This window comes from Capricornis sumatraensis, chromosome 4 (assembly GCF_032405125.1).
Source record: "Capricornis sumatraensis isolate serow.1 chromosome 4, serow.2, whole genome shotgun sequence".
Classification (NCBI taxonomy): domain Eukaryota; kingdom Metazoa; phylum Chordata; class Mammalia; order Artiodactyla; family Bovidae; genus Capricornis; species Capricornis sumatraensis.
The window spans coordinates 153,460,473-153,476,278 of NC_091072.1; the positions used below are offsets into that span (position 1 = coordinate 153,460,473).

Consider the following 15,806-nt stretch of genomic DNA (forward strand, 5'->3'; position numbering starts at 1 on the left):
GCCCAGGGCAGCCTACAAGAGCCTGACCTGGCGCCCCCTCCAGCTTTCGCAGTCGCCGCTCGGGGCGGCCGGATCGGTGCCCGGGACTGGGGGCCCCGCCCCGCCGGCGGCCTGGAGCAGAGAGGCGGGAGGAGGGAGCGCGCCCACACCCCGCCCCCGCCCCCGGAGCCAGCCCGCGGAGCCCGCGGCCAGGGCGGCGCAGACCGGCCCAGCCACTCGCCAGGGCTGCGCGCGGGGACGCACTGCCGCCGCCGCCGCGTCCGCCCTTCACCCCCGGCTCCCGGGGCGCGCGGAGAGAAGGTAACCGCGAGCTGGCCCGCTGGTCGTCGAGCCCAGGGTGGGCGTGGACGCGGGCAGGGGGATCGCGGCGCCGAAAGATCTTGGCACCCCCTAGGTTCCTGGGACCGGGGCGGGGGAGGGGGCCAGCCTGCCAAAGTCGCCCGGGTGCCAAGGGACAGGTCGGGATCGCCGGACGCGGGAGCGGCACCGGACGCTCCAAGTTTTCGAGTGGTTTCGCGCTGGTCCCGGCGAGTAGAGGGCGGCAGAGAATTGGAAGGTAAAGCGGGTTGCGGGAGGAGGGGGCGAGCCGAAGGCCGTCTACGCTCTTTCCTGCCCTGGGAAAGGAAGGGAAGGAACGGGGAGGGGGGCATGTGTCGGAATGTCGGGCCCCTTGGCGAGGCCGGCGGGGAGAGCGGGAAGTGGGGGGGACCGCTGGGGAGATGGTCCAGGCACCCTGCCCCCTCCCCAACCGCCGCATTCCAGGCCCGAGCAGCGGGTGAGGTCATCCCGTCCGGTTCCCCTCGGGCCAAAGCAGCCGGCTAACCCCTTCCCCGCGGAGCGACGACCCTCCAACATTCTAACCTCGTTCCTCCCAGAGGGAATGTTTTCTGGCCAAAATCTTTCAGGGACTTCCCATCCCCACCGCCCTCGAGACTGTTCTGTTCTCGCCAAGCCATGCGAGACTCTCGAAGTTTGAAGCCCCTTTTCTGGATCGGGAAACTGAGGCCCAGAGTGGCCAAAGGGCTGGCCTGCGGAGGCCACAGCTGCGCAAAACGCGGCGCAGTGTCTGGAGCCGAGGACTTGGGGAGACCCTGCCCTTAGGCCAATCAGCCTCGTCGTCAAAGGCTGATTCGGCTTTAACTTGGGGTCCATGGTGCTCCCTCCTACTGTCCCCCTTGACGGCCTGAGAACAGGGTCTCGGTTGCCACTGTGGACAACGTGCTATCCTTTTTTTCGCCTCAGTTTCTGCCTCTTGAAGCGGCTGGACTTTGAAGAGCTTGAAAAGGCAGCCCCCAGGGAGTTAACCCCTTATTCTGGGAGGCTAGAACAGCCCTAACGGAGACAGGGTCCCTGTGTCCAGCGGTAAGGATGGTGTTACTACCCAGCTGGACCCTGGCGGGCGGGGTGCTGTGAGCAGGGAGTGGCTTCCAGGATGAGAGGTGGTGCCCCCTAGGGGCCTGCGGGTGACTCCCAGGTGAGCCCTAGGGTGCCGCCACCCCCACCCCCGCCTCACCCTTGCCTCTGCCCCCTCCCCCACAGCCATCAGACAGCCCTTGGCCTCCTCCAACCACATGCACTTCCACAGCGGCCCCTGTTGGCCTCTCCTAACCTCGAGGTCCCTACTTCCGGCCCCAAACCTTGTCCTTGTGGTCACCACTGCTATTGAGTAAGCTCCTACCCAAGTACCCGGGCCTGACTATCTGTAGGGTAAACTGAATCTGCAGGGCTGGGTCTCCTGCCTCCCTGGCCTGCCCTGCTGTGCTCAGCGGCTGGGCATCTGCTCAGCACTCCTGGAGCCTTCACCCACTCCCCTGGCATTCACTGCTGAGGTTGGTAGACTCCTGACTTTCCCCAGTGGCTCAACAGGTGAAGAATGCACCTGCAGCACAGGAGACCCAGGAGGTGCAGGTTTGATCCCTAGCTCGGGAAGAGCCCCTGGAGGAGGAAATGACAACTCACTCCATTTTTCTTCCCTGGAAAATCCCATGGACCAAGGAGTCTGGTGGACTACAGTCCATGGGACCACAAAGAATCAGACAAGGCTGAGCAACTAACAACAACAGTAGAATCCTGGGGAGATTCCTGGCTATGCCTCACTTTTTGCTCTCCAACCTGGAACAAGTCAGTTTCCTTTCCATGTCTCAATTTTTCTGTCTGTAAAATGGGTGTTTGTGAGCATTAGCAGGTAGTATTTCTGGGTTGGTGAGCAAAGAGAGGCCACATACCTGGACAGCCAGAGCTCTGCTTACTCCGGGGCCAGGTGGGGCACACCTAACCACCAGCGATACCTGATGATCAGCTTCAAGGGCCAAATAGGCTACATCGAGGTTGGAGCCTCTCCTTCTGTCTCTCCAGAATGAGAGACATTATTAGTGTAAGAATGTTGGCTTTGAACCCAGCCCTGCTTCAGGATCCAAGGGTTTAATTACAGCACCTTCCACTCTTAAAACTCTCCTGGGAGAGGACCAGCCTTGTTTTGCACATGGGAAAACAGGTCCCCAGTAGCAGTGTCCTGTCCTTGGCTGAAAAGTGCCATGGTTGTCCCTACAACAGTGGGCAGGGTGGAGAGCTTCTGGAGATGCCCAGAGGCATTTGAGACATAGGCTTATCACAAGACTTGGGCAGAAGCTGGTGTCTCAAGTCAAAGTGGCCACAGTGGTGGGGTGGGGACCAGGACCCCTTTTGCTGAGAAAGGAGGGGCTGGGGAGAAGTAGGTGTGGCCACATGACAGACATAGTGACCTCTCCTCATGACATTTCAGAATGACACTCCCCGTCCCCCAGTTTCCTCCCCTCTGCTCCCAGATTCAGTCTTCCCCAGAGCAAGGAAATGGCCCAGGCGAGGTACCTGCCACGTGACCCTGGCCAAGTTCCTTCTCCAAGCCTTGGCTCTTCCTGTAAAATGGGCTAACCCTCCAGCTTCGGAGCTGTTGGAGAATCAGATGACATCATGCAGTGGTTGGCCAACTGCAGAGTGCTTCATTACTTCAGCAAACATTCCACGAGGACATCTTGGTGCCGGGGGTGCCAGGGAAAGGAATGATTCAGATACGCCCCCCCGGGTGGGGAGGAGTCAGGGTTGGGGGAGGATCCCATGGTGGGAAGGAAAGAGAATGCAGTCAGAAAAGAAAGCAAGCTTTGTCTTCTTGCCTCCTTTGTTTTTATCTTGTTATTTAACCTATTTTGAATTTCAAATAACATTTGAAGGGCAGTATTGAGATTTTTATGCTTGGAGGTGGCATCAATTTTATTTTTTTTTAAGTTGACACTCAGATCTAAATGTTAAGAACCTATCATTATCAAATTTTATCAGCTCGGGTCCCAGGTCTGGGCAGGTAAATGGCTTGCCCAAGGTCACACTGTGAGGCCACTAAATCCTCTACCTGCCCTCACTCGGTCGGTGGCAAGGGTGAACCTTTGGCATGAAGGTATCACAGAGAACTCCTGGTACTGATTGGGCACTTGGCCGTGTGCAGAGCCCAAGCTTAGTGCTGGAGGGAGGGAGGCAGGAAAATCTAGGCCCCACCCTTAGAGTGTATTGCGATCTGGAGAGACAAGACAGGGCTCCACAGGCCACTAAAAGCCACGTGAGTCAGAGGCTCTGAAATGAATCTGTACTCATTCTCTTGATGTGACCTTGAAGAAGCTTGGCCTCTCTGGGCCAACGGAAAACCAAATATGGGACCATAGGGTCATAGGTGTCCTCCAGCGTATACTCCTAGGGTACTAGAAGGGGTGATGTCAAACCAAGGGAAGCTTAGAGAAGATTGGGATGGGGGAGGAGGGTGAGGAAGAGATCAGAACAGAAGGGAGTAGGCAAAGAACAGCTTTTGGCACCAGCTGAGCTTTTTCCAAAACTTGTTCCCTGGTAACAAGGCTTTGACATCAGTTTGAAAAAAAATAATGTTCTTCCTGCGGGCCTTCTCAGAGCCTTGAATGTGCTCAGACATGTAATAAGCAGCTGGAAAAACCACTTTTGACCACAGGATCCTTTTTCCAGGAAGCATTCAGAAAGCGAAGGGTTCTGCTGGTTACACAGCAGTTCATAAAGCCTTTGCCTGTCACCTCCTAGCCTCTGTGAGGGGAAGACAGTTTAACCCACCAAGAAGGGAGGTGACTTAACTCCACCTGCCAGCAGGAGGCAGTGTAGTTTGGGGCTCAAGGGCTCTGGGGTTGGAGGCTCCGCTTCACCATTGCCTACTGTGTAGCCTCAGGCAAATCCCTTCATTTCTTTGGGCTTCCGTGTCTCCTCTGAAGCCTATAGTGCCTCGTCGAGGTTAAATGAGTGATGAACATAAGCCATTGGCACTCAGTAGGTGCTTCATCAATGGGGACCATATAATGACCGTTCATAGGCTTTAACCAGTATACAGTTGAAGAAGAGTACAGCTCCATGAATTTTTTTGTGTTGTTGTTGTTAGTTGCTAAGTCCTGTCCGACCCCATGGACTGTAGCCCGCCAGGCTCTTCTGTCATGGGATTTTGTTTCACCTGCACTTAAATTTCCTGGATGTGGAATCATGCCACGTGCCCTCCTCTGTGGGTCTGTTCAGCATTTTCTCCATGATCCTCGTGTATTCTCTTTAGCTGTTATTATTGGACCAAGATGCCTCCAGACCCTCCACTACCTTCTTTCTCTTAGGTCTGCACTCCTGGGCGGGAGGACTGTCCACGTCTGAGGCACGTTTGGTGCCATCTACGTCCTTGGCCAGAACATCTGCAGCTCCTTCCACGGGACTGGGAGCCAGGCCTCGGGGCAGACAAGCCATGGACCCCCCACAGCCTCAGCATGTGGGGGCAGCACCTTAGCACAGAGGGGCAGCTTCCTTCCACCCCCTCCCACCAAGAAGGAGGGAGCTGAGAAGTGAACCCTTCACCTAGCCTAGCACTCTCCCCAGGCCCCGGTGAGCATGGACCAGCAGCTGTGAACAGCCAGAGCCGATGCCGGGCCCCCAGGGGGCCGGAGGAGCCCCGGCCATGAACCTGGGCAAGCTCTCACCCGTGGGCTGGGTGTCCAGCTCACAGGGGAAGAAGCGGCTGACCGCGGACATGATCAGCCCCCCGCTTGGGGATTTCCGCCACACCATGCACGTGGGCCGCGGTGGGGATGTCTTCGGTGACACCTCCTTCCTCAGCAACCATGGTGGCGGCTCAGGGAGCACCCACCGCTCGCCCCGGGGCTTCCTGGCCAAGAAGCTGCAGCTGGTGCGGAGAGTGGGGGCCCCGCCCCGGAGGATGGCTTCTCCGCCCGCACCCTCGCCTGCTCCACCAGCCGTCTCCCCCATCATCAAGAATGCCATCTCCCTGCCTCAGCTCAACCAGGCGGCCTACGACAGCCTCGTGGTGGGCAAGCTCAGCTTTGACCGCAGCCCTGCCAGCTCCACAGATGGCCACTCCGCTTACGGTGAGGGCCTATGCTGTCTGCCTATTTTTCAGGGACTGAGGTGCAGCGGGTTTGATGGTTCAGCCAACCCTCCAAGTGAGTTCTTCCCCACAGTAGTTTGGTCTCCATGGAAGTCAGACCCAAACCTGAGATCGTGAATGGCAAGTGTGGGTCAGAGGGTGGGAGCCAGTTCACTCCCCAAAACACTGAGGTTGAGAGGTGAGGAGGTGGGGTTTGAGTTCTGCCTGCCTCTAAGCTGCCTCCCCTTCTCTGGGCCCTCGGCTAAGCCAGCCCACCACCCTCCTCCTATCCGTTGCCTGCTTCAATGGAAGCAGCTCCCTTGTGTCAGAACAATACAGGGGAGAGGTGGAGAGCCAGGGCCCTGGATTCAAATCCTGGTTCTGCCTGATTCTCAGTGAGCAAATTGACCTCTGTGAAGTCAAGTCCTGACCTATATAATGGGCACTTAGGGTCACTGCTAAGATTCAGTGAGATGATAACACATATTCAATTGTGGCCTAGAATCTCGCACACAGTAGGTGCTCAGGACACAGGAGCTGTTGCTCTGTTGTTATTTGAACAGAGGTTCCTGTAACTTGACAGATTTGGAAAACCCCTCACATGGACAGACACCAGAGGCCCTTCCTGCCAGCGTGGGGAGGGGTGGGTGTCACCTAGGTGCCTCTGGACAGCTCACTTGAGAACTGGGGCCCATGCTGCCACCTGGTGACCATTCCCTGCTGTGCAGCTTTGCCCAGCACCAGAGGCTTCCTCTGGTACTCCCTGTCCAGGGGTGATGCTCAGAATCCCACTGAGGACTGGTCCATGGTCCCACCACTATGTCTCAGGCCTGGTAGTCCTGGAGCCAGGGTCTGAGACAGAGGGCATTTAGAGGGCATTTGTCTGTCCTTTGGGTCTTGACTTCTATGTTGTCACACCGGCTGCTGGTTCTATCCTGTGCCCACAAACCAGTACATGTGCTGTGGATTCACGGCAGGGGACCAGGGGTCATTCAAGTTCAGTGTTGGGCCTGAGAGTCAGGAGGTTTGAGCTCCAGGCTCAGCTCCAGCCCATCAGACTCTGGCCCTGGGCGAGCCTTTCCCCTTGTCCCAAACTGAGCCTCACTTTCTTCATCTGGAAAATGGGAATGAGGATTATGTCGATTTCCAGGGCTGACAAGAAGATTACTCAAGAGACTATGGGGTTCACTGTATTGGAAAGATGGAGGAAGCTGCAGTCAGATTGGGGGGTGGCTTGCTAAAGGCCACATAGCAAGCAGGTGTTGGTCCTGGCTCTGCCTTCCCCAGTTCCTGGTTAGGGCCCCCAGCTCTGACCCTGGTCCCTATTTCTCTTCTAGGCCTGGACTCCGGGTTCTGCACCATTTCCCGCCTGCCTCGCCCAGAAAAGCCTCGTGACCGAGACCGTGATAGCTCCTTCCCCGCTGAGCCTGAGCTTCGCCGCTCTGACTCCCTCCTGTCCTTCCGCCTGGACCTTGACCTTGGGCCCTCTCTCCTCACTGAGCTCTTGGGGGCCATGAGCCTCTCAGAAGGCTCTGCAGCTGAGACCCCCGCCCCGGCTCCTGCTGCAAGTCCCCCAGCCTCTGTTGCAACCCCCCCGGCCCCTGCCTCAAGCCCCTCACCTCGTGGACGCTGCCCCAATGGGGTAACCACCAGGTTGGGCCCAGTGGCCGAGGCGAGGGCCAGTGCAGTGGGAGAGGGCCCCCGTGCGCCTGCTGACGAGGGCCCCAGCAGGCACTGGGGAGCTGTCTCGGGTGGCAGCCAAAGCCGCCGCCACTACACTGAGGTGGATGCTCGGGGTGAGGTGTTGGGGGCGCTGTCCCAGGCTCGGGCCTCCTGGGGGAGCCTGGATGAAGAGTGGGGGGCATCCCAGGCAGGCAGCAGGACCCCCGTGCCCAGCACAGTGCAGGCCAACACCTTCGAGTTTGCTGATGCTGAGGAGGACGACGAGGTCAAGGTGTGATCGGCTGGGCACAGGCTGAGAACCCCGTTCAGTCTCTGGGCACTGCCTGCGAGGAGCCCAGATGCAGCCCCAGCCCCTGGCAGCTGGGTCTTGCCAGCGACAGACGGGAGAACCCAAGTTGTCCCCAGGCCCTTCCACACCTCTGCTGGACAGACATGGGAGGGAGGCCAGGGGAGACCAGGCTTGTTCCAGGACCCAGGTGTTCCCCTGGGCCTGCTCGGCCACCCCGCCTCCCTCCACTGCCACTCCGGACCTCCGGACACAGTAGCTATTCCCTGGGCCCACCCTCCACCCCAGGCCCCCAACCCGCTGGAGGGCCCAGCCTCACAGTGCAGCCTTTGTGTTGGGAAAGCTGCCCTTGCTAGGTGGGGGTGGGGAGCCTACCACATAGAGCCTTTGTCTCCTCTCCCGAAGAGACCCTCGGCCCCAGCTCATCCTGGAGTTGCCCCCAGCAGGGTCCCTCCTGCCTGTCTGAGAGCCCCCACAGCTGCCTCCCCAACATTCCCACCACCAGCCCCATGTCCCAGAAGCCTCAGAAAAGTCAGGTGTGACCTCACTGAGAAGGGGGAGGGTCCCACCTTCCCGTGCACCCCAGACCTGCCTCTGGGTCCTGATTAAAAAGGCTTTTTTTGATAAAAGGTGTCCCGTGAGATGCTTGAGGACCTGGGAAGACCGTGTCTGCACCACCTGCTCGAGTACCTTCAGCACTGGGCTTGGAAAGCCAAGGACATCCCTCTCCCCAACCAGGGCCCCCAGTGAGGGGAGGAACCGAGGCGGGGGGGTAATGAGTAACCAGACTGGAATGAATAGCCCTGAGATAAGAAGCCCAGGTGGGAGCCCTTATCTGCAGTTCCGGGAACAGCCCCTGGCCCAGGTGCTTGGGACTGTAATCCCACAGAGCAACTTGGCACTTGTCCTGGTGACAAAAGGGCACTAGCAGGCAGGACCAGTGGCTTTGAGGTGTTCGGAGCTTATCCCCCACTGGGCAGCCTCAGTTTCCTTGTCTGTATCATGAGGACGCTAGGAGCATCAAGATAATGGAAAACACCACAGTTGGAAAGACTATAAAGGTGGATTCTTTTGTTGGTTCTGAGCCTTGGGGGATGAGGGCGGAGGATTAGGAACAGTAGGTGCGTGGCTGATCCCACATGAAGAGCAGCTCTGGGTCAGGGATCTGCTTGCAGGGGTGGGTCTTGCTCTCTGGTGAGGTGCTGCCCTACTCCAGCTTGAAGGAGGAGACGAGGAAGTTCTGCACACCCAGGTAGCTCAGGTGGCTGTGGCCCAGCCTGTTGGGAAAGGTCAACTGGTGCCCGTCTGGCAGCTTCACCTTGAATTCATTGTTCTCGAAGGTCACGATGAGCTGCAGTGGGAGGGAGGGCATCAGGGAGGCAGGAGGCACCCTGGAAATGGGCCAGGGCCATGGCTGGTGGCTCAAACAGTCCCAGCACATGTCTAGGCCAGGGTGCCCCCACCATCTGTGCTCCCCGCTTGAGATCTGTTTTCAGGCCCCTTTCCCCTTTGACCTCACCTTGACTTCTGACCCTGGGCTGAAGCACATGTGATTGTCCCGTTGCTCCGCCCCCCAGCTGTTGCCATCACGTGAGTTGCAGACGATGGTGGATTCACCAAAGCGTGGGTTGAAATGCAGGTTCAGTTTATCTGTCCCCTGGCCCAAATTAATCACAAAGCTGCCAGAGAAGGAGTAAGAAGTGAGGATAAGGGGCCAGCCCTGGGTATAACAGCTTGGGGGGCAGCGTCTTGACCATAAAATTGGTAGAATCACCAAAGGTTGTGTTAATTGAGGTTTATGCCTTAAGGTGACAATTTGATCGGACTTGGCACTGGAGTATCACATTCCATTTAGAGCACAGACTAAGGCTCCTGACAAGTTAACTAACAGTGACATTTCAGGAAATGAAGGTGTCTATCCTTGGGAAAAACTGCTGTTCTTAACTATTTCTGAAGACCCATTAAGTGTGGCCAAAAATAGTTGTATGCCTAAGGTAGTGAGGTCCCTGTCATTAGAAGTTTGCCATCAGGAGCTGTGTGATCTTTTAGAAAGATCACAACAGGGGCCTTGGTTAGCCCTTCATGGTCCCTGAGAGTGGGACATTCTGAGTCACGGGGTGTCTCCATTGGGAGGACTCAGGCCAGAGGTATCCCACATCTCAGCAAACTTGAGGGACCCAAGTAGGAGAAAGAGGTGATTTTTCTCTTGGCTCCTACCCAATGCTTCTGCCTGCCCCTCCCCAATCAAAAACTGATTGAGGTCAGTCTCAAGAAATACTGACCTTTGTCCTGCACGCAGGACAGCCTAACGCTGACCTGTAGCCCCTGAGGTGAGAATGGAGAGGATACAAACCAGACCACTAGGCGCCCCCTAGTGGGTGCCCCTGGTTTTGTGCTGGTTGTAGTGGCTAAGTCTGACTTTTGCGACCTCATGGACTGTAGGGCTAGGCTCCCTGGTCAAGAATACTGGAGTGGGTTGCCATTTCCTTCTCCAGGGGATCTTCCCGACCCAGGGACTGAACCCTGGTCTCCTGCATCACAGGTGGGTTCTTTACCAACTGAGCTATCCCTGGTTTAATGCATGTGAAAGGCCAGTCCCTGGTCCTTCAGCAGGATCAAGAGGGTAGTGTCCCCGGGGGTTGGGGTCTTCAGTAGAGGAATCTGACTCGCAGAGACCTGGGCAAAGACTCAGGGATTTCTCACTTGCCCCTTCTGTGTCTGTTGGGGCCAAGGAATTGAGCACATGGCGTCCCATGTGAATTCTGCAGGTCCCCGAACCTGGCCTCAGATGTGAAAGCAGCCCACATGGAGCCAGCAAGGGCGAGGGAGGCGTGCGAGAGGAGCGAGAACGTACAAAAGGCCCCCTGGGCAGAGGTCACTCCCACTGTCCCAACATCTCACAAGGCTGCCTTGCCTGCCCCCACCTTCCCAGCCCATGCCAGGTCTGTGGCCGCCCCCTCCCCCTGGCTCACCCATTAGCCCCGTCAGCGATCTTGCCCTTGATCTTCAGGCTTGACCCCATCTTCATGTCCATGTTCGCAATCTCAAATTTCCCCTGCGCCAACAGAGAGACATTCCACACAAATCAATCACACTCTTCTGCTGGTAAAGCCCACTCGCCAGCATCCTCCCATCCCAACCAGGCCCCAGGCCCCCCTCTCCCTCTCTCCACATGAGGCCTTGGAGCCAGGAACGGAAAAAGCCAGAGAGCTCAGATCAAAGATTCCTGGAGCCTCCTCTTGCCCTTTTTGCTTTACTCTCATCCACCCCAGCCTGAAGAATAGCTGGACCTGGAGACATAGGGCCCAGCTGAGGGAACCTCCGTTTGCCCATCTATAAAATGGGCAGAGTGAGCCCTGCCAACCTCACTGTTCCCAAATGTGGTCAAGTGATGAGGCCCAATGCCCTCGGCAAAATCCCACAAACAAGGGCAGGTTTATTTCTTGTACAAACTTGGGAGTCAGTAAAATGACTGTATTAGGACTTCCCTAGTGGTCCAGTGGCTAAGACTCCACATTCCCAATGCAGGGGGCCCAGGTTCTATCCCTGGTCAGGGAACTAGATCCCACATGCTGCAACTAAGAGTTCAAAACCCCCAGCTAAAAGATTCCATGTGCTGAAACTAAGAAAGATCCCGTGTACCGCCATTAAGACACATTGTAGACAAATCTTTTTTTCATTTTTTTTTAAAAAGAAAATAACTGTATGACAGGCAAGTCTAGGACCATCCCAAACAGAGAATCTGTAAAACTCCATCAGTCACATGTCTGAACATGTCCATCAAAGTCCCTCTCTAAATCCCACACTCCTCATCTGTCAAATGGGCTGGTTTGATTTATTCATTCAAACCCAGTTCCCAAGCACCCTTGTGACAGATGCTATCGGATGCCCTGAGGTTAACAGCACCTTCTTCACCCTGGTTTGGAGGATGAGACCTCCCATTTGTGAAGCCCCTCAAACGGGACTTGGCACCGACTAAAAGCAAATAGAGGGGCTGTGGTCATTAGGCTTACTTATTGCTACTGTGGTATCCTTCTGCTTCCTATTTTCCCATAGGACCTGGGCAGCACCTGACTTCTATGCTCTAGTTAGAAGGGAGGTTCTCGAAGCTGGGTTCTCAAACCTTATGATCCAAGCCTGAGAAAATGTCCAGTTATCCATGACTGGAGGGTGTGAGGCTGGGCCAGACAGGACTCAGCAGCCACAAAGGACTTAGAGCACTTAATGGGGGAACACGTTTATATTATAGGATTTCTGTTCACTGATGTCTTCTTTTTTTTTTCTGGAGGGAGCTCACTTGGGAAGCCTTGAAACAAGTTGTGGGACTGGAGTGCTTTGCTGAAAGTCAAGGGCACTGTCCGTGAGGGGTAGATTAGGACTTCCCCGCTGGCAGCTGCCTCCTTTCCACCGAGGGGGAAGACAGTCCTTGGGTTCCTACACGGGTGTAAGGTTGCCCAGTTCTCTTGGTGGTGATGGTTTAGTCGCTCAGTCGTGTCTGACTCTTGTGACCCCATGGACTGTAGTCTGCCAGGCTCCTCTGTCCGTGGGATTCTCCAGGCAAGAATACTGGAGTGGCTTGCCATTTCCTTCTCCAGGGGATCTTCCTGACCCAGTGATGAAACCTGGGTTTCTTGCATCTCCTGCATTACAGATGGATTCTTTACTGACTGAGCCAGAAGAGAAGCCCTCTCCTGGAGTCAGTACATTTTAAAAGGAGGCCTGGGGACATCCCTGGTGGTCCAGTGGTTAGGACTCTGTGCTTCCATGCAGGGGCACAGTGTCCATTCCTGGTCGGGGAACTAAGATTCTGCCTGCCGCAGGCCATGGCCAAAAATAAAATAAATAAAAGGAAGGCATGAAAGAGGCCACGCCAAGCCCAGGAGGGTGGAGCATCATGGCACGTCGGACCCTACGATGCTTCAGAGCAGGGTTTTCCAGGCTCAGCGCCCTGGACTTTCCAACTGAATCATTCTTTGTTGTGGGATTGTCCTGTGTGTGTAGGAGGTAGAGCCTTGGGCAGGGTCTCTAACCACCGGATGCCAGTAGCACCCTCTCCCCAAGTAGTGACAACCAAAAATGCCTCCAGATGTCCCCTGTGTGTTAGTCACTCACTCCTGTCTGACTCTGCGATCCCATGAACTGTAGCCCATGGGATTCTCCAGGCAAGGATACTGGAGTGGGTTGCCATTTCCTCCTCCAGGGGATCTTCCCAACCCAGGGATCGAACCCAGGTATCCTGTATGACAGGTGGATTCTTTACCGTCTGAGCCACCAGGGAAGCCCAGATGTCTCCAGGGTAGGTGGCATTTCACTGCTCTGAGAAAGTGGCACTTAGAGGCCTAACCCCTCAGATGGGTGCTTAATGTAACACTTGGATCATCAGCCAAACTGGATTAAAATCCTCCTTCAGCCTATCTTAGAAGGACAGAGAGCAGCCCCCCTGGAGAGGTTATCCCGTCCCTCCCAGAGGAGCATGGGTGTCCTGCCAACGAGCAGCCCTTCACGGTGTGCGCCCTGCAGCACCCACAGTCCTCAACAGGCGTCATGAGGAGTCTCTGGTATCCTCCCTGGGATGGTCAGGGTGAGACTGAGGTGGGGAGAAGCACCCTCGCTGCCCCCATAGCTCCTGGAGGCTGCCTGGCTCAAACAGAAGAATCTGAGCCCCCAGAGCTGCTGCAGGGCAGGGGTGAGAGGAAGGCCGAGCTCAGGGGTCCATCTGGGCAAACAGGGATCCCCATGAGAGAGGGAAGGCCTAGTAACCTGTCCCCCCTCCGTAAGGTCTGGAGCACAGAGAGAGACGGGGATGCAAAGCTGAGTGGAGGCAGGTGTCAGTGGTCAGGTGACTAACCGAGTGACTAGGGGCCAACGGTGCCCCTTTCTGGACCTCGGTTCCCCCATCTTTTTTTTTTTTTAATATTTTGACCTCGCCTCATGGCATGTAGGATCTTAGTTCCCCGGCCAGGGTTTGAACATGTGCCCCCTGCATTGGCAGAGCAGAGTCTTAACCCCTGGTCCACCAGGGACATCCCCCTCCTCTCTCTTTAGTGTAAGAGATTTGGACTAGGAAGTCTCTGAAGAAGGAGGAAAGAAAGGGGAGGGTGAGATCAGGGGAAGGAGAAGTCGGGCACAAAGGCCCTCCCAGAGAGGCAGAGGGTGAGGAGGGCACCATGCCGTCCACGTTGGACCATCTAGTCACATCCACTCCCACATCCTACCTGTGCTGACTCTCCCAGAAAACTATGCCCCCCCTGGAGCCTGTGAATGGGACCTATTTGGAAACAGGACCAAGTTGAGATGAGGTCGTAGTGGTTTAGGGTGGACCCCAAACTCCATATGACTGACATCCTTAGAAGAAGAGGAAATTTGGACCCCAGAAATACAGACACGCAGAGAAGCTGTGTGAAGGCAGAGGCAGGAGTTGGGGGGAGACAGCTGCAAGCCCAGGAATACCACAGATTGCTAGCAACGAATAGAAGCTGGAGAAGGCAAGAAAGAACCCTCCCCTAGAGCCTTCAGAGAGAGCAAGTTCCCACCAACACCTGGATTTCAGACCTCAAGCCTCCAAAACTGAGAGAGACTAAATTTGTTACGGCAGCCGCAGGAAAGCATCACACCAGCCTCAGAAGATGCTGTCTGTAACCCAGTTCCCCAAATACAGGAGACAGGCTCAGAGAGGAGCAGTGATTTCTCCAAGGCCACACAGCAGGGTAAGGCAGAGCAGAGTTTGGAATCAGAGAATTGGGGAGAAACCTTGAAGGAGATCCACTTGACTCCCTGCAATTTATAGATTTTGCTCTGGGGCAAGTTAACTTTCCAGTCTCAGTTTCGTCATCTTTTAAAGCTCAGGAGGTGTTAGTAGTTATCATTGTTGCCACGATTAATGTTATTGAGAGGAAATTCCCTGGCTGTTCAGAGGTTAGGACTCCAGTGCTTCCACGGCCCAGGTTTGATCCCTGGTTGGGGAAATAAGATCCTGCAAGCCGAAAGAGATAGGCAAAAAATAAGCAAATAAATTACTGATGAGAAAACCAGGCTGGAGGGGGAAAGAGACAGACTCAGAATGGTGGTGGGGGGAACAGAGAGCCTTGATGCTAAAGGACAGTGGAGGCGATCTGTCCAACTTCCTCCCTACACAGATAAGGAAACCAAGGCTGGAGCGGCAGCGATGCTTTTTCTCCAGCGTCCACCCCACCCCCACTCAGGTAAAGATTCGGAGCTGGCATTCTCACCGACATGGTAGCAGCTCCGGACAGCAGCTCTGGGTTGCTCCTGGAGGTCTGGGCTCAGGGTCTCACCTTGCAGTCCAGCTGATATCCTAGAATATTACACATTAACTCCCCCCAGGCCATAAATGGGGACTTTGGTCCTTCCTACCAGGATGTCTCTCCACCCGTACCTCCTGGTACCCAGAACAAACAGGCAGAAGGCTCATCGCCCCAGCCCAGCCTGCCCAGCCCAGAGCATCCTCCTGGCCTCTCTCCAGCTCAGCCTCCCACCTCCTTCCTGAGCCCTAGTGGATGTGACCCCGGAAGCAACGCTGCACTGGGCGCCAGGAGCTGGCACAAACCGTGTGAGTGTGGCAGGCCACCCAACAACCCTGAGCCCCACTTTCTCATCCTCAAACAGAGAGATTTGCTTTGTAAAAACCTCTATGCTTCTATGATGTCCAGATTCACTTTGAGAATCTTTTGTTTTCTCTCCTCACCCCATGCTTTTTCTGATTGTACAAGTAAGGTTTTGGGGGGGGGTTAAACATTTTTTTTGTACATCTAAGCTTTAAAAGCAATCCATGGTGGATTTAAAGAAAATACCTAGCAATATCTACAACAAACTAAATAAAGAAGGGAGTAAAGGGGCTGGGGGTGTGCTGTGGGTAATGGAATTTCAGTGCTTTGCTCTTTACTTCTACTATTTATATAACTGATATGCTTACCATATGCAATGGGAGGTATTAAATAAAAAGAAAAGCAAGGGGCTTCCTTGGTGGATCCGTGGTAAAGAATCTGCCTGCCAAAGCAGGAGATGCAGGTTCAGTCGCTGGTCCAGGAAGATCCCACAGGCTGCTGAGCAACTAAGCCCGCGGGCCATGACTGTTAAGCCTGCGCTCTAAAACCCAGGAACCGCAACTACTGGGCCCTCACGGCACAGATCCTGAAGCCCACGCATCTAGAGCCTGTGTTCCACAGCAGGAGAAGCCACTGCAAGGAGAAGCCTTGCACAGCAACTGGAGAACAGCCCCTGCTCGCTGCAGCTGGGGCAGAGCCCGTGCAGCAGCAGAGGTCTAGCACAGTCAAAAAATTAAATAATTAATCAATTAATTTAGAAAGAAGCAAAAACAGGGCTTCCCTGGTGGCCCAGCGGTAAAGAATCTACCTGCCAACGCAGGAGACCCAGGTTCGATCCCTGATATGGGAAGATCCCATATGTCCCAGAGCA

The 15,806-nt window shown here is 55.4% G+C and overlaps 2 protein-coding genes across 5 annotated transcripts; one reads left to right on the forward strand and one right to left on the reverse strand.

Annotated features, from left to right (window-relative positions):
- The first annotated feature begins 213 nt into the window (after window positions 1-213).
- On the forward strand, window positions 214-7,970 carry CDC42EP1 (CDC42 effector protein 1). Of its 4 annotated transcripts, none has more exons than XM_068970797.1 (4): window positions 248-300; window positions 1,243-1,362; window positions 4,641-5,402; window positions 6,739-7,970. In XM_068970797.1, the coding sequence occupies exons 3-4, from the start codon at window positions 4,940-4,942 to the stop codon at window positions 7,359-7,361; spliced, it is 1,086 nt and encodes a 361-aa protein (XP_068826898.1). In that variant the 5' UTR covers window positions 248-300; window positions 1,243-1,362; window positions 4,641-4,939; the 3' UTR covers window positions 7,362-7,970. The 4 variants fall into 4 exon arrangements, with proteins under 4 accessions (XP_068826895.1, XP_068826898.1, XP_068826896.1 ...); XM_068970795.1 differs by lacking the exon at window positions 248-300 and adding an exon at window positions 327-556; XM_068970794.1 differs by lacking the exon at window positions 1,243-1,362 and having other exon boundaries at window positions 214-300.
- A 475-nt stretch (window positions 7,971-8,445) lies between these two features.
- Window positions 8,446-14,757, reverse strand: LGALS2 (galectin 2). The gene is made up of 4 exons (XM_068972045.1): window positions 14,600-14,757; window positions 10,343-10,425; window positions 8,890-9,049; window positions 8,446-8,721 (listed from the first exon to the last, which is right to left on the reverse strand). Exons 1-4 carry the CDS (start codon window positions 14,603-14,605, stop codon window positions 8,578-8,580), a joined length of 393 nt encoding a protein of 130 aa, XP_068828146.1. The 5' UTR covers window positions 14,606-14,757; the 3' UTR covers window positions 8,446-8,577.
- Window positions 14,758-15,806: the final 1,049 nt, after the last annotated feature.

What these genes read in the sequence shown, in the direction of transcription:
- LGALS2 (XM_068972045.1), bottom strand. An exon ending in ATCGCTGACGGGGCTAATGG is followed by an intron (nt 9,050 to 10,342) that starts GTGAGCCAGGGG and finishes CTTCTCTGGCAG; the next exon opens with CTTTGTGATTAATTTGGGCC. An exon ending in GCCCAGGGTCAGAAGTCAAG is followed by an intron (nt 8,722 to 8,889) that starts GTGAGGTCAAAG and finishes CTCCCACTGCAG; the next exon opens with CTCATCGTGACCTTCGAGAA.
- CDC42EP1 (XM_068970794.1), top strand. Translation starts at nt 4,940, where the DNA reads ATGCCGGGCCCCCAGGGGGCCGGAGGAGCCCCGGCCATGAACCTGGGC. An exon ending in AGATGGCCACTCCGCTTACG is followed by an intron (nt 5,403 to 6,738) that starts GTGAGGGCCTAT and finishes TTTCTCTTCTAG; the next exon opens with GCCTGGACTCCGGGTTCTGC.